Source organism: Aquarana catesbeiana, linkage group LG09 (genome assembly GCF_042186555.1).
Source record: "Aquarana catesbeiana isolate 2022-GZ linkage group LG09, ASM4218655v1, whole genome shotgun sequence".
In the NCBI taxonomy this organism is placed as follows: domain Eukaryota; kingdom Metazoa; phylum Chordata; class Amphibia; order Anura; family Ranidae; genus Aquarana; species Aquarana catesbeiana.
Window position 1 is genome coordinate 191,145,703 of NC_133332.1, and position 23,862 is coordinate 191,169,564.

General features: G+C 44.9%; 1 protein-coding gene across 1 annotated transcript in view; it reads left to right on the forward strand.

The window, feature by feature from the left end:
• LAS1L (LAS1 like ribosome biogenesis factor) overlaps positions 1-23,862 on the forward strand; it is a 151,747-nt gene that overhangs the window by 85,434 nt on the left and 42,451 nt on the right. The window contains exon 7 of the mRNA XM_073599454.1: positions 11,775-11,881. Coding sequence (XP_073455555.1) covers positions 11,775-11,881 — 107 coding nt within the window. The remainder of the gene's footprint in view (positions 1-11,774; positions 11,882-23,862) is intronic.

A 23,862-nucleotide genomic window follows, 5' to 3' on the forward strand; every position in this document is an offset into this window, starting at 1 on the left:
AAGAAATTGGAGTTATTATTAAAGGCTTCCTTTTTTTTGGCCAGTTCAGCTATTCAGCCAGCTGTTGCAGCAATTGGTATTTGCCAGCCCGTAAAGGATCAGGTCAGGCGTGGCCGGAAGTGGATGGAGGTGAGAGGAGTGGAGTGAGTGCGAGTGCCTGTCCCGCTCCATGAAGATCATGAAGCCCTGAGGTTAACCTACCCACTACGAGACAGTCCCGGACTACTGATCCCCCTGCTAGGCTGTCCCGATCCCGGGTGTACGCTGTGAGATCCCGAACCCTTGTCTGCTGTCTGTTGAGCTTGCTGGAGCGGCGTGCATGACGCTGCTCAGGACGGTGTGTGACTCGGAGCTGGTGGTGACAGCACATGTGTCGTGAGAGATGAGACGGTGAGTGAGAGCCTGGACTAGCTGCCAGCGGGAGCGAGAAGGACGGAGCCTTGGTGAGACAGCCGCGCAAGCAAGTAACAGGTACACACTGAAGGTATCCTGTCCTGAGCTGTGCTGTGGAGTGTTGGCAGGGGCAGAGAAATAGACCGGAGGTCTTTGTATGGCTATACTCTGAGCATTTGATGAGCATTGACGGGGAACCCTGAAGAAATCTCCTGAAGTTTCCCACTAGGCTTGATTTTTGTCAAAAAGCTGGGATTAAAGTCTCCCTGTAGTGTGGAAGGGAGGCATTGTGCTGACCCCCCCCTGTTGTTTTTTGGACTGTCCGGTTTTCGTTATTGCTGGGTTAACAGCAAGAACTGTGGGGGGGCATATTAAGGGGACCCCAAGTGGACTGCAATATAGGAGGGGGACTGAGAACTCTGGGGGGAGGCCCGATATGGGATACAAGAAGAACTGTATGATTTATTAGGACTGTGAACCGTATCTCTGTTGCTGAGGGGGTGAGAAGTCAGACCAGGACTGTTGATGTGCAACTTTGAGTATGCTTGATATCTAACAACGGCCGGGCTGGTGGAAATGAGCAGTTAAAAAGATCTTAACGGTGATTGTGCAAGTGTATAAGTGGTTTAAAGAATATACCCACTCTGTATAATCAATATGACAGGGAGAAGAAAGGGAGATGAGCACTCCAATCAGGAAAATATGGGAACTCAATCCTTGCGGTCAGCTAAGGACAAGGAGAAGGAAAAAGGCCCTCATCTCACTGTGGCGGGGGCAACAGCAGCGGTGGTGGCAGCCTCCGCCAAATTAGAGAAATTGGTCCTTGCAGCAGAACACACTCCAAACAAGGGAGGGCAGCAAGCTCAGACCAAGTCACCAACAGACAGGAAAAGCCAGAGACAGGCGGGTCAGCCTACAGGTACCTCTAGTACAAAGAACCCTTCCACGAGAAGCTCAAGAGCCGTTAGCAAGGAAACGGAGGCCTTGGCAGCCCCAATCTCCACGGTGGAAGGAGAGCCTTCCTTAAAAGATATCTTTTTGGCAATAAGTGCATGCAACCACTCTTTGTGGGCACTGGGAGAGCAAATGAGGGACATTAAAGAGGAGCTGACCCTAGTACTTCAGGACCTTAAGATGACAACTGAAAGGGTGACGGAAGCGGAAAAAAGAATAAGTCTAATAGAGGATGATCTGCTCCCTATGAAACAAGAAGCAAAGATCTGGAGGGAAAAAATTGATAAGCTTGTAGGGAAATTTGATGAAATGGAAAAATAGACTTCGCAGGGACAATGTGAGAGTGGTGGGAGTCCCTGAGGGGAGTGAAGACCCTGACCCAATCGTATTTCTGGAGAACTGGATGATGGGGGTATTTGAGGGAGAGACGTTTACTCAGCAGTTTTCAATAGAAAGGGCGCGTAGAGTTCCGTTTAGGCCCCCCCCCCATCAGGAAACCCCCCAAGACCGTTTCTAGTAAAATTTTTAAACTATAAGGACAAAGTTAAACTTTTACGTAAAGCTCGTGAAATGTGGAAGATCCTATGTAAAGATGTTAGGATATCAATATTCCCCGATTTTCTCTCCGGACCTTCAGAAACGCAGAGCTGAATTTCTGGGGGTTAAACGTAGCCTCCAGAAATTTAACGTCTCATATGCTCTCCTTTACCCGGCTAAGTTACGGATAAATGCTCTAGGGGGTAGTCAGCTTTTTGAGTCCCCTGCTAGTGCGTTAGCATGGTTGGAGGAGAAGGATCAATTACCTAAGAAATAGAGGGGGTATACCGCCGAAAATTAACATATATTAGTTGGGCATAATTTGAGTTAATTAAATTTTATTAATGTTTATCTAAATGGAGTGGGGATGGTTTGGGGACACGGTAAATGGAAACTGGTGTGAGTTGGAGTGTGTTTATAACAAGGTTTTTTTTGAGTATAAGGGGTGGGGAGTGATAGGTGGTGTGGTGTGGTATGGAAGGGTAGGTGGATATGGGTTTGGGCATTAAAAAAGCCCGGAGGGGTAACCTACAGTGGTATGGGAAGGATGGGAGGGACGAAGGATGGGTAAATAACAGAGAATACGGGAGGGAGGGGGGGAGGGAGTAAAGTGCACAGGAAATTTAAAATGCAATATAGGGTACCAAGTAACACATTAAGGATAAGGTATGACACTTTCTACTATATAAAGACATGAAGGACACGGATAAAGTCAGACACAATATTTGTAATGAGATAATTGATACTATGTTTAAGCACCGAGGTAGATGTGTTATGAAATTATGGTGTTTTCTTCTTATTTGTGTTTTTTTTTTTGTTTTTTTTTTTTCTTGGGCGGGGTAAAATATGGGCACAATTCACTGAATATGGAGAATATTCCTATACTTGGTTATTGGTGGATAACCTTACCCTCAAATAGCTGATGGGAATAAAGATTGGTTCATGGAACGCTAGGGGGTTGGGTACCCCCTCAAAAAGAGCGCAGGTATTTGATCTGTTAGACGCACTTAAAGTAGATATTGCCTGTCTGCAGGAAACACACCTGACCAGGGAGACAAAAACACTTATAAGGAATAAAAAATATCAGAGCCAGTACCATGCGGTGCACACCTCTTATTCGAGGGGTGTGGTGGTGCTAATTAGGAGGGAGGTGGTGTTTTCCTGCAGACAAGGCAAGATAGATGAAGGGGGCCGATATGTTTTCTTGCACTGTACGATAGGGAATCAGGAATGTATCGTAGCAAACATCTATAACCCTCCACCCTTTAAACTAGAAATCTTGTATGGTTTGTTGGAATTTGTGGTTGACAAACTGAGGATCCCCGTCATTGCAGTAGGGGATTTTAATGTTGTAATAAATAAAGAAATAGATTCCCCACAGGAAAAGCGGCACAGAGTCTGTGGGATTCGAATGGGCCAGTTTCTTGAAGAGGCTGGGTTGATGGACATGTGGAGAGTGAGAAACCCCGGGGTACAACAGTTTTCGTGCCACTCTAGTACCCACTCCTCACTTTCAAGAATAGATTTTATTTTGGGTAATGAAATGGCCGCTTTATTAGTTAGAGATATAACCTACCATCCTAGAGGAATCTCGGATCATTCACTGGTGACAGCTATGATGTATATCGGGATAAATAAACAACGGGGTACTTGGAAACTGAACCCAGTATGGCTCGAGATTCTTGAGGACCCGAAGGGGATCATAACTAGGTTGAGGGAATTTATAGACCTAAATGAGGACTCCATAGCAAGAGGGATGATGTGGGATGCCCTGAAAGCGTATCTGAGGGGATTATTAATCCAGCAGATTTCAAGAACAAAAAAAGCATCAATGATTGAGGAAGAGAATGCTAGGGAGGAGGTCCGAGTAGCAGAAAGGGAGCTTGTGGAAAATCTATCCCCGGAAAGCTATAAAAGGTGGGAAAATAAGCAGTCAATATATAAAGAGGTAATGTTTAAGAAATCTGAAAGTAAAAGGATATTTCAAAAACAAATAATATTTGGAGAAGGGGAGAGAGTAGGGAAGATATTAGCCCATATTGCCAAAGTAGACACCCCCCCCCCCCCAATAATTCCCGCCATTAGTACCAGGGAAGGTGAGATCACATCCCAACCAGATAAAATTAATGAAACGTTCAAAAAATATTATGAAGAATTCTATCAATCTCAGGGGCCAGCGGTAGGAGAGGTAATGGAAAGATTCTTTAGGAAAATGGAGTTGCCCTCCCTTACAGAGCTGGATATCGAGGTACTGGAGGCGCCAATTACATTAGAAGAGGTTAAATTGGCCGTAAAGGAACTGGCCAATCAGAAATCTCCGGGTCCTGATGGTCTCCCGGCAGAGATTTATAAAAACTATGGGGAGATATTATTACCAGAACTTCTCAGGGTGTTTAAGTGGGCACACCAGAAAGGGAGGTTACCCGAATCAATGACGGAGGCCACAATTATAATGATACCTAAAGAAGGGAAAAATCCCTTAGAACCCGGATCGTATAGACCTATCTCTTTACTATGCTCAGACGCAAAAATTCTGGCCACTAGGCTTCAAAAAATAATCCATAGTCTAGTCCATTCGGATCAAACAGGATTTATTCCCCAAAGGTCAACAAGTGAGAATATAAGGAGGCTCTTTTTGAATCTGCAGATTCCAGTAGAAAACATGGGTACTAGAGCCGTCATGATGTTGGATGTGGGGAAGGCTTTTGATAGTCTTGAATGGGGATATATTTGGCAGGTTTTGAAGGTATATGGTTTTGGCCCCTCTTTTAGGAGATGGGTGAAGATCCTATACAATAATCCCATAGCAAGGGTCAGAACTAACAATGTGCTCTCTAGTAAGTTTCCTTTGGAGAGAGGCACAAGACAGGGGTGTCCTTTTATCACCCCTGATCTTTGCCTTGGCTATGGAACCAGTGGCCGCTGCGGTAAGGCAAAATAGGTTGGTGGAAGGGTTTCAGAGAAGGACTAGGGAGGAGAAGATCGCGTTTTATATGCGGACGATGTCCTTATTTTCTTGGGGAATACAGAGGGGTCACTAAGACAGGTGATGAGTGTCTTTTCAGATTTTGGGGAGGTCTCCGGCCTCACCATAAATTGGGAGAAGTCTGTCCTACTACCAATAGACCCTATTAAACAAAGTATTTTTTTGGAAGAAACCCCATTAAAAATAGTGGAGAAAACCAAATACCTAAGAATCCAGATAGCAAGGGATTTGGACAAATTCTTAAATAATAACATGGCTCCATTGTTGGAGAAATTAAAAGAAAAAGGTTGATATATGGAAAGGACTCCCACTGTCGGTAGCTGGAAGGTGCAGTTTAGTCAAAATGCTGTGGTTGCCCCAACTATTGTATATCTTACACAACTCACCAGTTTGGATATATGGTAAATGGTTCAAAAAAATAGATATGCTGTTTAGAGGGCTTGTGTGGAGGGGGGGGGGGGCATCCTAGGATAAGTCTACAGACCCTACAGTTTGCAATATGTGAGGGGGGCATGGCGGTCCCGCATCCACGTTGCTACTTCCTGGCGGCCCAGTTGCAACATCTGAGAACCGGTAGTGGCCCTATGGGTAATAATAACCTAGATATAATAACAGGTGCACCCCACAGATGGGTTTGGGAGGAGTTGGAGGCAAACTCGTTTGTATATAGGACTCCCACAGTTAAATTAATGTTAAAACTCTGGAATAGTATTAAAGGTCGGAAGGGTATGGAGGGGGTAGCGGGAGGTAGGCCTCTTTGGGACAATAAATGTCTCCAAGAATTGACAATGATAGGAAAAATTAAAACATGGGAGGTAAAGGGGATAACTAAATTAGAACAATTCTATAATGGCAATATGTTGAAATCCTTTGCCTCCCTAAAAGAGGAATTTGATGTCCCGAAGCAGTCATATTTAAGCTACATCCAAATTAGGCATGCACTGCAGACCCAGTTTGGGGAACAAGGCCCGAGCTGGAGTCCATCATCCATCCCGCAAATGATGGAGAGCTTTGAGGGACCAAGAGGATTAATAGCGGAACTCTACCAACATATCTTTAAAAATAGTAAGGAAGGGCCAGATAAACTTAGGTGTAGAGGGAAATGGGAAAGAGACTTGGGGCCAATGTCGGACGCCCAGTGGAGGGAGGTATTGAAGGGGGGCCACCAGGTCTCGGTCTCGCCCGCTCAGAAATTTTCGCACCTAATGTTACTCCATAGGGCATTTTACACCCCCCAAAAACTGTTTAAGTGGGGGAGAAGAGTAGATGCCAAGTGTCCTAGGTGCCAATTTACTGGAGATTTGCTACATATGGTATGGAAATGTCCTAAATTATCCCGCTACTGGACGGAAGTGATTGAGGCCATAAATAAGACTTTTAATTTGAGTCTTAAATTAGATCCAAAATTATGTATTCTAGGGGTGGGGGGGAATCTGGGTAAAGAGAGGGATAAAATAAAAGCAGTGCGGAGATGCCTCTACCAGGCAAGAAAGGGAATAACTAAGAGATGGCAAGCTGAGAAACCCCCTTCTGCAGCTGATTGGTGTAGAGCTGTGTCAGAAACAATAGGGAAAGAAAGGACAGTGTTTGTAAGGGCAGGAAACTTAAGGGAATTTTAAAAAATCTGGAATCCCTGGTTGGTGAATATGACCCACCCTACAGAGTGAACAGAGTAAGAAGAAAAGATAAGGAAAATGTTGATTTTAAGATTGGGGTAGTAGTTATGTACGCACGAAAAACTTTCTTTTTTTTTTTTTTTTTTGTTTCTCTCTTTTTCTATTTTTTCATAAAGAGAGAGCTTGGTACAAGGTGGTTATAATGATGTAATGGGGGGGGAGGGAAAAGGGGAGGGGAAAAAAAAAAGATAGGAAGGGGAAAAGAGGGAAGAAAGGGGAGAAAAGCTAAAATGTATTTTGTATAATATGGATCTATATACCACATTGGATATGAGGATGTTTTATTACTGTTTGGAATTTTGTATACTGAGTAATGTGATGTATTATGTATAACCATGAATAAAAATTATCAAATAAAAAAAAAAAAAAAAAAAAAAGGATCAGGTCAAACGGCCTGATAGGCCTAACCAGAAGGATGATCTGCCTGAAAGTAAGACAGATATTCCTCGAGCGCTGTGTTTTGCTGTTGATGCTTTAAAGGATTCAATACAGCAGGTTTCTCATCTGGCTCTCTTGTCTGTACATATGCGCAGACTTTTATGGCTTAAGAACTGGTCAGCCGAGCTTCCTTGTAAAAAGTTAACAGGTTTCTCGTTTCATGGGCAACGTTTATTCAGTGATTGCCTTGGACAAATATATCCAAAAGATTTCCGGAGGGAAGAGTCCTCTTTCTGTGAAGAAAAGCACCAGACGTCCCTCGTTTAAAAACGCAGGGACTGCTTCCTCAAATGACTCGGCATCAGTGCGTTTCCGCCGCCAACAAGGTGTTAGGGCCAGGGGCAAGCCGCAAGGCCAGGGCCAGAAAATGCCCTGGGTCCAAAATTCTTCTAAACCCAGCACCAAGCACTCCTTTTGAGTGTCTTATTGAGAATCTTATTGCTTCAGGCACTTTATCTACGGTATCTACTGCATCAAGGAGTGATTGTAGAGGTTCCTGTATTCAAAAGGGGCACAGGGTTTTATTCAAACCTGTTTACGGTTCAGAAACCAAACAGGAACACAAGGCCCATTTTGGACCTAAGGTCCCTGAACTGGTATCTATTGATGCAGTCCTTTCGGATGGAGTCTGTCCGCTCAGTAGTAACCTCACTCCACAGGGGAGACTTTCTAGCCTCTATTGATATAAGACGCGTATTTACACGTACCTATCTTTCAGCCTCATTGGAGGTTCCTACATATGCAGTAGAGGAACGTCATTTTCAGTTTGTGGCTCTACCCTTTGGGCTTGCTACAGCTCCCTGGGTGTTCACAAAGGTCCTAGCACCAGTAATGTGTCTTTTAAGGGCCCAACGGGATTCTGGTGCTCGGGTATCTGGACGTCCTTCTGCTCAGAGATCACTCAGTACAGGCTCTAGAACTGAGCATAATGTACACAGTGCAGTATTTGAAAAGCTTAGGCTGGATCATATTAACGGAAAAGTCAGCCTTGAGACCAGCTCAAAGTCTAAAGTATTTAGCTCTGATCCTAAACACGGTCCAAGCAAGAGTATTCTTGCCACCCGTAAGCATCTGTGCTCTGAAGGATCAAGTGCGTCAGGTAAGGGGCACCACACAACCCTCCATTTTGGCTCTGTATGAGTCTTCTAGGGAGGATGGTATCCTCCTTCGATCAGAGGAAGAAAAGCCCTGGATTATCCAATGTGCTTAACTCCTCAGGCATGCTTAAGCCTAAACTGCTGGTTGCAGGATCAGAACCTGAGAAAGGAAAAATCCTTTCTCCTGGTAACTTGGAGAGTACCAACTACAGATGCCAGTCTCCCTCAGGCTGTAGAGTGACCCTAGACAGGCTCACAGCTCAGTGGAAATGGTCAGGGACAGAGCAGACCCTGCCCATCAACGTCCTAGAATTACGGGCAATACATCTGGCCCTATGGTCCTGGACGGTGGAGCTTCAGGACTGCCCCATCAGGGTTCAGTTCGACAATGCCGTGGCAGTGGCCTATATAAACCACCAAGGCGGTACCAGGAGTCGTTCAGCTCTGAAGTAGGTGAACTACATACTAGCCTGGGCAGAGGGACATGTGCCAATTATACCAGCAGTCTCTATCCCGGGAGTAGAGAACTGGAAGGCAGATTATCTCAGCCGCCAGCAGATCTGCCCGGGGGAAGGGTCCCTACACCCAGAGGTGTTCCAGGAAATTTGCCAACATTTGGGATGACCAGAGTTCGACCTACTGGCATCCAGGTTCAACAACAAGCTACAGCAGTGTGTGTCTCGAACAAGAGCTCCTCTGGCAATTTGGGGAGAGAGAGGGGGTTCCAGTCATTCTGGTGGCACCAGCCTGGCCCAGAAGGCCCTGGTTCCCTGAGATTGACAACAGAAAAGACAGACCATGGACGCTTCCTCATCGCCCCGATCTACTGTCTCAGGGTCCTATATTCCACCCCAATTTACAGTTTCTAAATTTGACGGCATGGCTAGGGTGTTAAAGGACCGTGGCATCTCGGGACCAGTGGTGTCTACTCTAGTGAATGCTAGAAAAGCTGTCAGGAGGAAGATTTATCATAAGGACTTATATTGCTTGGTAGGAAGCCAGAAAATGGCATCCTTGGAAATATGTGATTGGAAGAATTCTCTTTCTACAGTCAGCTGTGGAAATCAAAGTGTACAATCAGAGGTCAGGTTTCTGCCCTATCAGTATTCTTCCAAAGGCCTTTAGCCTTCCATTCACTGATCCGAACCTTTATGCAAGGGGCAACTCGCTTGCATCCCCCATTAGGTCGCCTATGTGTCCTTGGGACTTGAACTTGGTGCTGTCTGTGTTACAGAAACAACCATTTGAACCTATTAAGGAAATTCCATTAGACTTGCTGTCACACAAGCTAGCCTTCCTGATGGCTATCACCCCGGCTAGAAGGGTGTCGGAGTTGGCCGCCCTTTCATGCAGGGAACCGTACTTTTTTTTTTAATTCAATGCTTTTTATTCGTATTCATACAAAATACATCACAACATACAATATACATATATCATCATAACAAAAAACAGAAAAAAAAAAGAAGAAAAGTCCCCTTCTTTCTTATCCAATGTATGTATCACTTCTATAAGAGGTATTTTCTCAAATTTTCTCCCATTTTCCTCCCTCTGGTCCTAATCTATAGTCAAGTATCCAGCCCACTCTCTATCATAATTACCCTACGTGCATACTTCTACCAATATATAAAAGCTACATCTTCCCTTTCCTCTCTAAACTGTCTTCACTACTTAGGGTGGTTCATCTTCATAAGCCAAGGGTTCCACATTTTCTCAAATTCCTTGATGTTTCCTCCCCTTACATAGACTATCCTTTCTTTCCTTATTGTTTCCCACACCGTTTTAGACCAGTTCTCTACTGTAGGGGGTTTCTCTGCTTGCCATCTCCTAGCTATTTCCTTTCTTGCCTGGTAGAGGCATCTCCGCACTGCATTTATTTTCGCCCTCCTACTACCTAGATCTCCCCCCACCCCCAAAATACACATTTTCGGGTCTGCGTTAAGATCTAGGTTAAAGACCTTGTTTATGGACTCAACTACTTCCACCCAGTAGCGAACTAACTTGGGGCATTTCCATAACATGTGCATCAAATCTCCTGTATATTGACACCTTGGACATTTGGCATCTGCCCTTCTCCCATACTTAAACAATTTTTCTGGAGTATAGTATGCCCTATGTAAGAGCAGTAAATGTGAAAATTTCTGAGCGGGTGAGACCGAGACCTGGTGACTCCCCTCCAATATTTCTTTCCGTACTTGATCTTTCACCATGACAGTCGTGTTATGACCTGAGCCATCCTTTTTGCCAAAAGTGGTGTCGACCTTTCATTTATATCAGGACATTATTTTGCCTTCTTTTTTCTCTCAGCCTTGTTCGGCGTAAGAGAGACGACTGCGTTCCTTGGACGTTGTCCGGGCAGTCAAGGTTTATTTGTCTAGATCTGCGAAGATCCGAGGATCAGACTTTTTTTTTTTTTTTTTTTTTTTCCCAAAAGGACTCAAGAAGGCGCAGGCAGATTGGTCATTCAGGCCTACAGTCTGAAACATAAGGCTCCTCCCTTTTAGGGTGAGAGCTCATTCTACCAGGGCTGTCGGAACCTCCTGGGCTTTACCCCATCAGGTATCTGTGGCTCAGATTTGTAAGGCTGCTACCTGGTCTTCAGTGCATAGGTTCACAAAATTTTATCAAGTGGATGTTCGAGCAGCCGAGGATTCGGCTTTCGGCCGCAGTGTACTGTGGGCTGCCGTATAAGTTCTGATGGCTATTGTTTGGCAGGGTCTACCAGTGTCCATTAACCTGATGATGGGACACAGAGTCAGGCTAATATTCATTACCTTCTGGTTATAATTCATCATCAGGTGAATGGACACTGGTAGACCAAAGGTCTTCAGACAGGAAGTGATCCCCTATATAACCCCTCTCATACAGGAAGTACTTTTAGTTTTGTAGCAAGCACTAAATCCTCAAAAAAGAGGGGAGGCATCTCTGTGTCCCATGATGTACTCAAAGAAAAGGATTTTACAGGTAAGTATGACGAAAACTTCTTATTTTTTGAATTGGGTGCAGCAATAGTGCCGCTTTGTAAAAGTGAACTATTAAAGAGGAGTAACAGTCTCCTGTGAAAAAAAAAAAGTCAGCAGTTACAAAACAAAAAAGTAGTTGCAAAAAGCCACTCGCCTATCGCATGATCCATCGCTGCGCTCACCCCAGTTGGTTTCACCCGCTGTCTTCTTTCCTTGGCGCCACCCTCTTCTCTGAGCACCTGGCTGTGACAGCTTGCGGCTTCACAGCTGGATACTCGGTGTGCATAGTGAATGGTGGATGCAGTTTTCTGGGACCTGTCGCATGTCCCAGAAGACTGTAGGAGGGGAGGGAGGCGAACTTCCACTCCTATCACCTAGGCGGTCCGACCGGCACCTGTCAAAATCGGGTAAGGCAATGGGGTTCATTTACTAAAATTGGACAGTGCAAAATCCTGGTCCAGCTCTGCATAGAAACCCATCAGCTTTCGTTTTTTTTTTTTTTTTTTTTGGCGAAAGCTTATTTGAACAAGTTGAAGTTAGAAGCTGATTGGCTACTATGCACATCTGCACCAGATTTTGCACTCTCCAGTTTTAGTAAATCAACCCCAATGTGTGTAGTGCCATATCTGGAGTGTTCAGATGTGACATATTTGTGATGTCAGTAGCCATATTTACATAAAAATTTGTTTCTGCTTAGTGATTTTACATCTTTGTTTCTTTGTTTCTTCATTAGATTTTTCAAGAACTCCAAAATGATCATAAATCAAAGAAGTCTTGGCATGCAACTTCTAACTTGGAGTGGATCATAGCACAAATTAAAGAGTTTGTCCAACAAAACAGGTACATTCCTTAGGTTTAGCCCTTTCATATGGTGGTTGGAGAAATCATGCAGTTGTATTTATACCTGAATTGCACTGACATACTACTGCTCTGCTTTATGATTAATAAAGGAGAATTTCAGCTTATATACAGTATATTTGTTAAACAAGTGAAGCTGTAAAGAGTTACACAACATGAAATTCATACAATGGCCACACGAAAAAACACATTTGTTAAAGCCCAGGAGCAAAAATGTAATATATTGCAGTTTACCAGTCCTTAGATGTGACTGCTGCATTTGTTTTGTTTTCAGGCTAATTCTATTTTCTGCAAGTACAAGTCTGTTTATCATAATAGAAATCAAGTATCCTTGCAGCTTTCTTTGTGCAGAGTTGAAATGTTATCAAATTTCTAAGCTATCCTCTGACGTACACACACAAACTGGTTGTTTAACTAAGAAAACTGGTTTAGTTTAAAGTGGAGTTCCACCCCAAAAAAGAAAAAAAATAGTAATGTGCTTAAAAAAAATGTTTTGAGTAAAAAATTTTTTTTTACTCACCTCTAAATGGCTGTTGCTAGGGGGTCCTCGTAGTCTGCCTCCTTCGGTGCCTGGGCTGGTGACATCACTTCCCTCGGCGCAGGAAGGGAGTTTGCCTCTCCACCCTCCCTCTTGTCAATCATCTGGGACACATGACCGGTCCCAGGTGATTACAGGGCCAGTGATAGCTCGCGCATGCGCAGTGGGTGCCCGACTGTGAAGCCACAGCCGGGCGTCCACAGTTAAAATGCCGGCGCCGCCGAGCGGAGGGGGGGACAAGTGGGGCTTCAATCCCCCGCATCGCCATACCCTGGGACAGGTAAGTGTCCAATTTAAAAGTCTGCAGCTGTAGTATTTGTAGCTGTTGACTTTTAATTTTTTTTTTTTTTTTAAATGGGAACCCCACTTTAAGTTCTCTACACTTTATAAACCAATATAAACCAATATATAGCTAATTTTAAATAATATGCAAGATGCTGTGTACTGTTATTTGGGAAAGCATCGTCCTCCAGTGAAACTTAATAGTTTTGTTAAAAAGAAAAAACAAAATCTTAAATTTACAGTACAAGACTTCTAGTCCTAGGCCATGATTTATATGCCAGTATCCTCATAAAACCCCATCCATTCAGTTGCACTCCAGCTTTTTGCTAGTGTCCTTAGGTGACGGACGTCGTCTTCTCCTAGAGAAGTTTCTACACCGATCCTTTTTTTTCTTTTTTTTTTTTTTCCTTTAATACTTTTCTAATGTGTATTCACTTATGTGGTGCATACTAGCCTTTGCCTAGCAGCACTGGAATTTCCTCAGACAAGACAAGCCCAGACAAGCTCCTATGAGCATAAAATAGCTGGCGAATAGCTGTGACTTGCATACACATACACACACACCCTACTGTTTTTGCTGAGGATGGCTCCTCCTTTAACCACTTCAGCCCGTAAGGATTTTACCCCCTTAAAGGGGTTGTAAAGGTAAGTGTTTTTTCACATTAATGCAGCTTAACCGGCCCCCAGCTTAACCGGCCCCCAGCTTAACACCCCCTCGCAGCCATTGGCTCCCGCTGCTGTCAATCAACTCCAATGATGCGGTCGCCGGGGGGCGGGGCAGAGTCCTGCATTTGGCGTCGATGGGCACCTAATGCTGGACTCGGGACCGCGCCTGCAAGATAACCCCTCCAGGAGAGCGCTTCTCCCAGGGTGTTATCTGATGCGGGGAGGAGCCGAGACAGCCACCGATGGACCCCAGAAGACCAGGATCAGGGCCACTGTGTGCAAAACGAGCTGCACATTGGAGGTAAGTATGACATGTTTGTTATTTAAAAAAAATAAATAAAAAAATTGCCTTTAGTGTCACTTTAATGACCAGGCCATTTTTCTCCAAGCGTCTTCCAGGACAGCCCATGAGACCTTGGGCTCCCCCTACCAGGACAGGAAACACGTCACCCCCACCAGATAAAAGGGCGGTCCTCCAGGCCCATGTCAGTTATTTGTGTTTCCTCCGGACGGGGGGTAACATGTTCATGGAACCTGCTCCCATAGGCCTTATAAGCAGGGGCTTTGTATGGCCTTTTTCTGGGGCATATCACTTACCTCTTCCTCTGCCAGAAGCAGCACACCGCTGGGGAGGTTGGCTGTGTTGCTGTTCTCTGTCCTCAGTGCCTGGAGAGGGCCAGGACCGGTGTGAGGTCGTGCCCCTAGCGCAGTGCATTGCACTCTAGCTCAGCTGAGCTTCGGTTGTCCTTCCCTGCCGACAGCCTGGCTGATCTGAGCAAGGAATGGAGGAAGCCACAGCGTTCGAGGGGGCGGAGCTATTGCGCTCCAAGCTGGCCCACAGGAAGTGCCTGGAGAGGGTTACTTCCGGGGCATATGACATCATCATCGGGCGCCGGAGACGAGGTTCCAGTCTTCATAAACGGCGCGAACAGAGAACGCTGGCTGCTGGTGTTTCTTGGTGTTAAGCAGCCAGGCTGTGGATGACCAAGAGGGGCAGAATGGATCCTCCTGCAGTACCTGCACAGGCAGCGGATGCAGTTCCCAACACCAGCACCTCACAGGTAAGCCTGGGGTGTTCTGTCACCACCTTACTATCCCTGTGAGTGTTCCCTCCCCCTCCCCCCTCTGTAGTAGTGGGTGTAAGGGGACACATTTCCTCCCTCCTGCACGTGGTGTTATGGAGTGATTGTGTGGCTTTAATTACATTGTGGGGCATTTATTTTGTCTTGCAGACCAAGACTCAGGACAAGGCCCAAGCGCAGCCACTTAAAAGGAAATGTGCGGTTTGCGCAAACAAATTGAGCTCCTCATGGAGCAAAGCAGTTTGTCGCACCTGTATAGAAGGCCTAGTAAAGGATGACCCGGTTGCCTCTTGCCAGAAGATGCTTACTTCTGTTAGGGATGAGCTTGCGTCCACCTTCAGTTCCTTTAGAACGCTTATTGACAAGCTCCAGACTCCAGCAGAGAGTCCGTCTTCACTGAAGGCGTCAGTAAGCACTCCGCAGCAGGCAGAGAGTGAAGAATCTGAGGCTGAGGTCAGATCTACCCGTTCTTCTCTGGAAGAATCAGGGTCAGATACAGAGCCCAGAGATAGAGAATCCACTCGAGGCTCAAGATTTAAGTTATCTGTGGAGGATGTAGATGACTTATTAAAGGCTATCTATACTACCCTTGAATTAAAAGAGGAAGAGGTTCAGTTATCCAACCATGATCTTATGTATAAAGGATTACATAAGAGAAAATCGAGAGTGTTTCCAGTTCATAGTTCTTTGGTTGATACTATTAAACTGGAATGGGATAATCCTGAGAGAAAACCATTCTTCTCCAGTAACCTAAAAAGGAGGTTTCCTTTTGATGAGGACACTGCGCAGCCATGGAATAAGAATCCCAAGTTAGATGCACCTCTTTCAAAGGTTTCAAAAAACTCGGACCTGGCGTTTGATGATATGGGTACGCTTAAGGATCCGATGGACAAGAGGGGGGATATCCTTCTCCACAGAGCCTGGGACTCAGCAGTTGGAAACCTGAAACCAGCTTTGGCTTCCACTTGTGTGGCCAGAAATCTGGAGGTTTGGTTGACTCAGATTCAGTCACATCTGTCAGCAGGTACCTCCAGAGAGCAAATTTTAAAGTCTTTTCCTCTCCTATTTCAGGCAGTGGGTTTTTTGGCAGATTCTTCCGCTGAGTCGGTAAGAATGTCAGCCAGGACTTTGGCTCTAGTGAACTCGGCCAGGAGAAGCCTTTGGCTTAAGACCTGGTCAGGGGACTCGGCCTCCAAGTTGCGCCTTTGTGTCCTTCCTTTAACTGGCGATCATTTATTTGGCCCAGGTCTACAGGAGGCACTGGAACGCACGGCTGATAAGAAAAAGGCGTTTCCAGAGAAAAAGAGTTCAGACAGCCAGAAAATTTTTTCGTGGCCAAAACAGGCAACAGAGTCCTAGAGAAAAGGACAGCAGGCCGAAAAAGCATTGGACTGGGCACAAAGGCAGAGGCAAAGGGGGAGTGCCCGCCAAGCCGCAGTGACTTGTGTTCCCCGGTGGGAGGGAGATTGAGGGCCTTCATCCCACAGTGGGCAGCAGTCACTCTGAGCCCCTTCGTCCTGGACCTAGTGACCAACGGGTACAGGCTGGAATTTGTTCACCAACCACCAGAACGTTTGTTGGTCACATTTCCTCCACAGGATCGGGAGAAAGCAAGGGCTCTGGGTCTCCAGATCGGAGACTTATTAGATCAAAAAGTCCTGATTCCTGTTCCTCGATCGGAGGGGGGCAAGGGATTCTATTCCCATGTATTTGTGGTCAGAAAGCCAGCAGGAAAGTTTCGACTTATCCTGAATCTCTGGACCTTAAACAAGTCCATCAGATACAAGCATTTCCGTATGGAGACGGTTTTTACAATCAAAAACCTACTATACCCAAACTGCTTTATGGCCACGTTGGACTTAAGGGATGCTTATCTTCACATCCCTATCCATCCAACCTTCCAAAAGTTTTTGAGATTGGCAGTGAAGACGGGTATGGGGACCCGACATTTTCAATTTCAGGCCCTCCCCTTCGGTCTTTCCTCAGCCCCACGCATCTTTACGAAGGTGTTGGGGGAAGTGCTGGCTCCTCTAAGATTAAAGGCAATAACGGTTATCCCTTACTTAGACGACCTCCTGATAGTGGCAAAATCATACCAAAGGCTGTTGGAAGATCTCCAGGCTGTACAGGACTTCTTACAGTCCCTAGGCTGGCTAATAAACAAAGAAAAATCGTCCTTGATTCCGGCCCAGAAAGTAACTTATCTGGGTTACGATTTTTGCTCCGTGAACCAAAAAGTTTTTCTTCCTCAGGAGAAGATTACCAAAGTGTTCCAGACTATGTCTACATTGCAGACCAACCAGTCAGTCTCTCTGAGACAGGTGTCGAGGGCAGTGGGTCTTATGACCTCATGTTTTCCCGCAGTACCGTGGGCGAGACTCCGTCAGCGTCCGTTACAAAGGTTTCTTTTAAGAAACTGGGACGGGGACGTAAGGTCCCTGGAGTCAAGGATCTGGCTTCCCGACAGGATAAAAAGAAGCCTGTGGTGGTGGAGAGCTGGTCAGCACCTAGCAGGAGGTCTCCCATGGTCCTTTCCCATTTCCCGAAGGATTACCACGGATGCGAGTTCCTGGGGATGGGGGGCCCACCTCAGCAATGCAGTAGCACAAGGAGAGTTGTCCCCAGAGGAGGCAAGGGCCTCATCCAATCAAAGAGAGCTGCTTGCAGTCCAGAGAGCCCTCCAGTCTTTTCAGATGGAGATCAGGGGTCACAACCTCCAAATCCTGTCAGACAATATAGCGACAGTCGCGTATATCAACAAGCAGGGAGGCACGAGAAGCCGGAGGCTTCAGTCCATTGCCCAGGAGATCCTTTCATGGGCAGAGGGGAATCTAGCCTCCATTTCTGCTGTACACCTGAAGGGGAAAAACAATTGCCTGGCAGATTATCTCAGCCGTCACAGGATAGACCGAGACAACTGGTCCCTTCATCCCGAAGTCTTTGCAGACCTCACCAAGAGATGGGGTTATCCGGTAGCGGATTTGTTCGCAAACCGAAACAACCGCAAGACGGAGATATTCTTTTCCATGAACCCGGCAGACCAAGCCTTGGGGATCGATGCTCTGGCGAACCCGTGGCCTCCAGGCCTATGTTATGCCTTTCCTGCCAATCAGGCTGATTCCAGAAGTCCTCCGGAAGTTTCGGCTGGAAGAGACAGATCTGATTCTAATTGCCCCATTTTGGCCCAAGAGGCCATGGTTTTCCCTACTACAGTCTCTGGTTTCAGAGCCTCCGTGGAGTCTTCCGAAAAGGGAAGACCTATTATTGCAGGGTCCAGTATCACACCCTCAGGTGGTTTCCTTAAACTTGACGGCCTGGTATCTGAAGAAAAGATACTGAGCGCCCAAGGGTTCTCTGACAAAGTAGTCAGGACTCTAGTTAATTGCAGGAAGCCAGTTACTAGAGCCATATATTCCAAAGTTTGGAAAAGGTTTAACTCATGGTTATCTGAAAATGATAGATTAACTCATGATATTCCGTCTATTTTGGAATTTTTCCAAGAGGGTGTCGACAAAGGTCTTTCTGTTAGTACCGTAAAGGTACAGGCGGCAGCTATTAGTGTGTTCCTCCAGTTTTCTCTCCTGGAAAATCCCACTATAGCCAGATTTTTCAAATCTATCTCTAGGGCCAGACCAGTAGTAGTGAGAAGTTGTCCAACGTGGGATCTGTCCCTAGTACTTCAAACTCTGGTAGAATTTCCGTTTGAACCTCTGGAAAGTATGTCAGTTAAATTACTTACATTAAAAACTGTGTTCCTTATAGCTGTTACCTCAGCTCATAGGGTAAGTGAGTTGCAGGCCCTATCAGTTAGGGAGCCCTTCTTCATGATTTTTGAGGATCGAGTTGTGTTACGAACCGATCCAGGTTTTTTGCCCAAGGTGGCAAGTACATTCCACCAATCTCAAAACATTGTATTGCCAACCTTTTGTAGTTCGCCACAGGGCGACTTGGAAAGAAAATTTCGTTTTCTAGATGTAAGAAGGATTCTCTTGGTCTATCTTGAGGTCACGAAGACCTTTAGGAAAACTGATGCCTTGTTTGTCCTCTTTTCTGGAGTTCACAAGGGGAATAGTGCATCTAAAGCCACATTGGCTAGATGGATAAAGCAAGCCATCTTGGAAGCTTACAAAATTAGGGAGGTCCCTACACCTTTTGTTACTGCGCACTCAACTAGAGCCTTGTCTACGTCTTGGGCTGAGAGGGCTGGTGCCTCACCGGAACAAATTTGCAGGGCTGCCACTTGGTCCAGTTACTCGACCTTCATTAAACATTATCGCCTGGATCTCCTATCAGCTCAGGAGCAGGCGTTTGGTCGTAAGGTCCTTCAGGCAGTTGTCCCTCCCTAGACTGGTAACTTCTGGCTCATCGTCTCATGGGCTGTCCTGGAAGACGCTTGGAGAAAAGCTGAGTTAGACTTACCAGTAACTCCTTTTCTGAGAGTCTTCCAGGACAGCCGGATTCCCACCCGGTATTGTCTGAAGTTATGTGTATTATGCATATGTTTTGCAGGGTCCTACGGTTCTTGAGAATACTGACATGGGCCTGGAGGACCGCCCTTTTATCTGGTGGGGGTGACGTGTTTCCTGTCCTGGTAGGAGGAGCCCAAGGTCTCATGGGCTGTCCTGGAAGACTCTCAGAAAAGGAGTTACCGGTAAGTCTAACTCAGCTTTTTGCGACACGGCACTGCATTACTTTAACTGACAACTGCATGGGCATGCAACGTTGTACCCAAATAAAATTGATGTCCCCCCTCCCCCCCACACACACACACACAAATAGACCTTCTTTTTGGTGGTATTTAACCACTTAAGGACTAGCCTCGTTTTGGATTTTAGGTGTTTACATGTTTAAAACAGTTTTTTTTTTTTTGCTAGAAAATAATTTAGAACCCCCAAATATTATATATTGTTTGTTTTTTTTTCTAACACCCTAGATAATAAAATGGCGGTCATTGCAATACTTTTTTCGCACCGTATTTGCGCAGCGGTCTTCTAAGCGCACTTTAAAAAAAAAAAAAAAAAAAATTCACTTTTTTGAATAAAAAAATAAAACAATAGTAAAGTTAGCCCAATTTTTTTTTTATACTGTGAAATATAATGTTACGCCAAGTAAATTGATACTCAACATGTCACGCTTCAAAATTGCGCCCGCTCGTTGAATGGCGTCAAACTTTTACCCTTAAAAATCTCCATAGGCGACGTTTAAAAAATTCTGCAGGTTGCATGTTTTGCGTTACAGAGGAGGTCTAGGGCTAGAATTATTGCTCTCACTCTACCGGTCGCGGCGATACCTCACGTGTGGTTTGACCACTGTTTTCATATCCGGGCGCTACTCACGTTTGCGTTCACTTCTGCGCGCAAGCTCGTCGGGACAGGGCGCTTTAAAAAAAAGTTTTTTTTCTTATTTATTTTACTTTATTTTAATTATTTTTTCACTGTTGTGTTTTTTTTTTTTTTTTAATTTGGATCACTTTTATTCCTATTACAAGGAATGTAATAGAAAAAAGTATGACAGGTCCTCTTAAATATGAGATCTGGGGTCAAAAAGTCCTCAGATCTCATATTTACACTAAAATGCAAAAAAAAAAAAAAAAAAGTCGTTTAAAAAAAAGACAAAAAAAAATATGCCTTTAAGACATATGGGCGGAGCTGACGTTATGACGTCGCTTCCGCCGTCCTATGGTATGGAGACGGGTGGGCGCCATCTTAGCCTCACTCGTCTCCATACCGAGGAACTGACAGGTCCCAATCTCCTCCGCCGCTACCGACGGCTCCGGTAAGCGGCAGAGGGCGCGGGAGAGCGGCGGGAGGGGGGTGGCACCTATCCTGCCGCCGATAACGGTGATCTTGCGGCGAATCTGCCATGGAGACCACCATTATCGGAAACACGACCAGCTCCTGTAAAGATGGCTACCTCGGTTGTGGCAGCAGCTGCTGCCTTTACCGAGATATCCCTCTTTAAAGTGCCGACGTATATGTACAGGAGCCGGTCGGTACGTGGTTAATCACCCCTGTGATTTGAAAAAAAAAAAAATATATATTTTTTACTTTCTGCTATAATACATATCCAGATAAAAAAACTTTAGGCACAATGCATGCTTATCCCAGTTCCTGCAGGGGAAAGATTTTAACGGTTTATTCACAGTTCCAAAACCAAATAGAGGCATTCACCCCATTTTGAAGTTCCTCAAACGGACAACTCTGTGTCCTTAAAGTTGGCATGGGGTCTTCAATATGTCATCACTTTTCTCAGGGTAATTTCTGGTCTCAATGGACCTCCAAGATGCAAATCTTCACATACCCATCTTTCCCACACACCAATCTTTTGTGTGCTCTTCTGTGGAAGACAAACATTTTCTAATTGTTGCCCTGGCATTCAGGCTTTCCTTTGCACCAAGCATCTTTGCCAACGTACTTGCTCTAAGATCTCAAGGCAACCATGTCATGGGGTATCTGGACAATCTGCTGCTAAATTGGTCAGCAACACACTTGTTTTCCAACATCCAAAAGACAATCCAGGTACTTCAGACTTTCGGATGGGAAATTGGCTTCTAGGATTCTGCCCTCCAGCCCTCCAATCGTGTAGAGTATTTGGGGCTGATCTTGAACATCTTGATCTTCTCCAGGAAAAGAATGCTTCTTTGAGGTTCAGCTATTCGACTCTCAGGACAATCTGGCATCCCTCAACTTGCCTGTGCATAAGGGTCCTGGACCTCCTAGTAGCCTCCTATGAGGTGGTCCCCTTTGCTCCATTCTACTCAAGACCCTTGCAGATCAACATCCTAACAATGTGGAACAAGCAGATCCTCACTACTGCTGTTTAGCCAGACTGAAATCTCTCTGGCATGATTGTTTTTCAAATCTGCCCTAGATTCTGAGAAATTGTATCTTTTCTGGAAGGTGATAATAATGGACACCAGCCTAACTGGCTGGCATAGGGTCTACAATTCCTGGGAATATTGAAAGGGCTGATTTCTGTCTGATCCATTTTGTGCTAGAAACCTTAGAATTCCAACTTCTTCTTTTTTTATTTATTTTTCCAGGACCTTGGTACAAGGAGTTGCTCATGCTAATCCCCCACTTTGACCTCCTATGTCTTCTGGGATCTGAATCTAGTAGGTTTGGTTCTTCAACCGAACCGATTTGGGATATCCCATTAGGGTACCTCACCAATAAGATTGTCTTTTGGTGGCCATTGTCCGAGTTGATTATGGTTATTTTTTTTTCTCTTATATAGAGGTGGTCCTATAACCAGAATTCTCTACCTCAACTGGGTGTTCTTTTCCTTTCACCTCAGTGATATTCTACTCCATTTCCTATGTCTTGCCCAAAACGCCCCCAGGAGACTTCACTGCACTGCCTGGATGTGGTCACAGCAGTTGGGATCTATCTGACTGCAACATCTTCCTTTAGAAAAGTAAGCTCTTTGTCCTTTCTGAAGGTCCCTGAAAACACATCTTGCTTTTTATTTGCCATAGCTTGGTGGCTCAAACAGCTAATTTCCGGTGATTAGTCCCACATGGTCCGCTATTTATACGTTCTCAAAGTTTTACTGGGTGGATCTCTAGGCTGTGCTTTGCCCACATGCTGAATTAAGCCGTCCTATGAATGCTTTGGATCTGTTGAACCTAGTTTTCCATGGACCTGTTTGCTGCTGTTTTGCTATGTTATTGCCACCAGTTTATTGCTTGGTAACATCCCATGGTCTGGCTGTGTCTGTACTGTACAATTAAAGCTGAATTACAGGAATTCAGTCACTTTGTAAAACGTGAAGGCACACTATATGAGTTTAGTCCAACAATATGCATACCTTTCTTCTCTCTATTATTTACATCTGACAGGTTTATTTCTCTGATAAGAGACACTCCAGGATCTTTAACAGTAGAGTTGCTGCAGCTGTGATGCCTGCCCCTCCCCTCTGCTACCTATTCACAGAAGCCTTTGTATTTTGTGAATGGGTTCACATAATACCTAGGCTTCTGTGATTGAGCAGGAAGGGAGAGGCAGGCATAGCGGCTGCAGTGACTCTACTGTTGAAGACCAGAAGGATCAGCTTCTGGAAATACAGCGATTTTACAGATATAAATAATAGAGATAAGCCCAGGAAAGGTAATGTACTTCATTGGATGATACGTATAGTGTGCTGGTGTGCCTTCATTTTTTTTTTACTTATTGCTTTGGTACAAAACTGGAGTCTCCGAGTGGGTGGGGTTATGAGGTTGCACTGGGGGTTTTCTCAGAAAAGCTTTTTTTTTTTTTTTGATCAAAAGGTATTTATTGTACATAAGGAATAGGATACTTGTAACGCAGAAGTGTATACAAACAGGCCATAAAAATGGCTAGAACAGTTGTACAAATACATGGAATACTTTTTCACACTTATCTATATCATAACTGACATGCATGCATAATACAACTTCCGTCTCGCTTTTTTTTTTTTCTCCTTTTTTTTTTTTTTGCATTAGTTTCAAAGGGAAAAAAAAGGGGGGGGGGGGGGGGGGGGCAATATAAACAAAAAAGAAAAACTTAGTTATAGATCAGTTCAAACTGACAATGCCATTTTACAGTTTCTCTTGATACATATTTCACCCTCATTATCGCTGAGACCACTATTTTATTACATCTTTCTCTAGAGTATGTCAATCAGAGCAAGCATTGTCCTTTTAAGCTTCTTGCCATTAGGCTATCATTATTTTAGCAGCCTATGAAGGACCAGGTGTGGAGGTGCTACCTCCGTGGCCCCTAGCCAACACTACCATATTTTCTCGAACTTTTGTGATAACTTCCTATGTGAATATGTGTTCTTTTCCCATATAAGTGTATCATTAACCGTCTGGATCCACTGCTTGCTTGCCGGAACCCGGGCAGACAGCCAATATCTCACTACCAGCTTCCTTGCCAAATAGAGTAGTCTACTAAGAGTATGTGTGAGGGGAGTACAATTCCTCATCCAGAGCCCCAAGCAAGCACATCAGCGGATCCACGGGTAACTGAAGTTGAAAGACAGAGTTGATTATTGCAATCACTTTGTTCCAATATCTCACAAGTTTGGGACACTTCCACAACATGTGCAAGAGATCCCCTGGATGAACCTGACACTTAGGGCATATGGGTGTGTTTCTACTTCCCCATTGGTGTAACTGTACCAGGGTCCTATACACTCTATGCAATATAAACAGCTGTGACAGTCTATGTGCCGCAGATACTGACACTAGAGGTCCAGCATTCAATATTTGTTCTCATTGTTCCCCGTCAATGGGACCAATATCTCTCTCCCATTTTTCTCTGCAGGGTTGAATTTTAGGTGCCTGTATATGAGCCAGTATTTGCATATAAGTTTTAGAGATGAACCCTTTTTTTTCAGTTTCATCAAACACGGACTCCAAGATGGTTGAT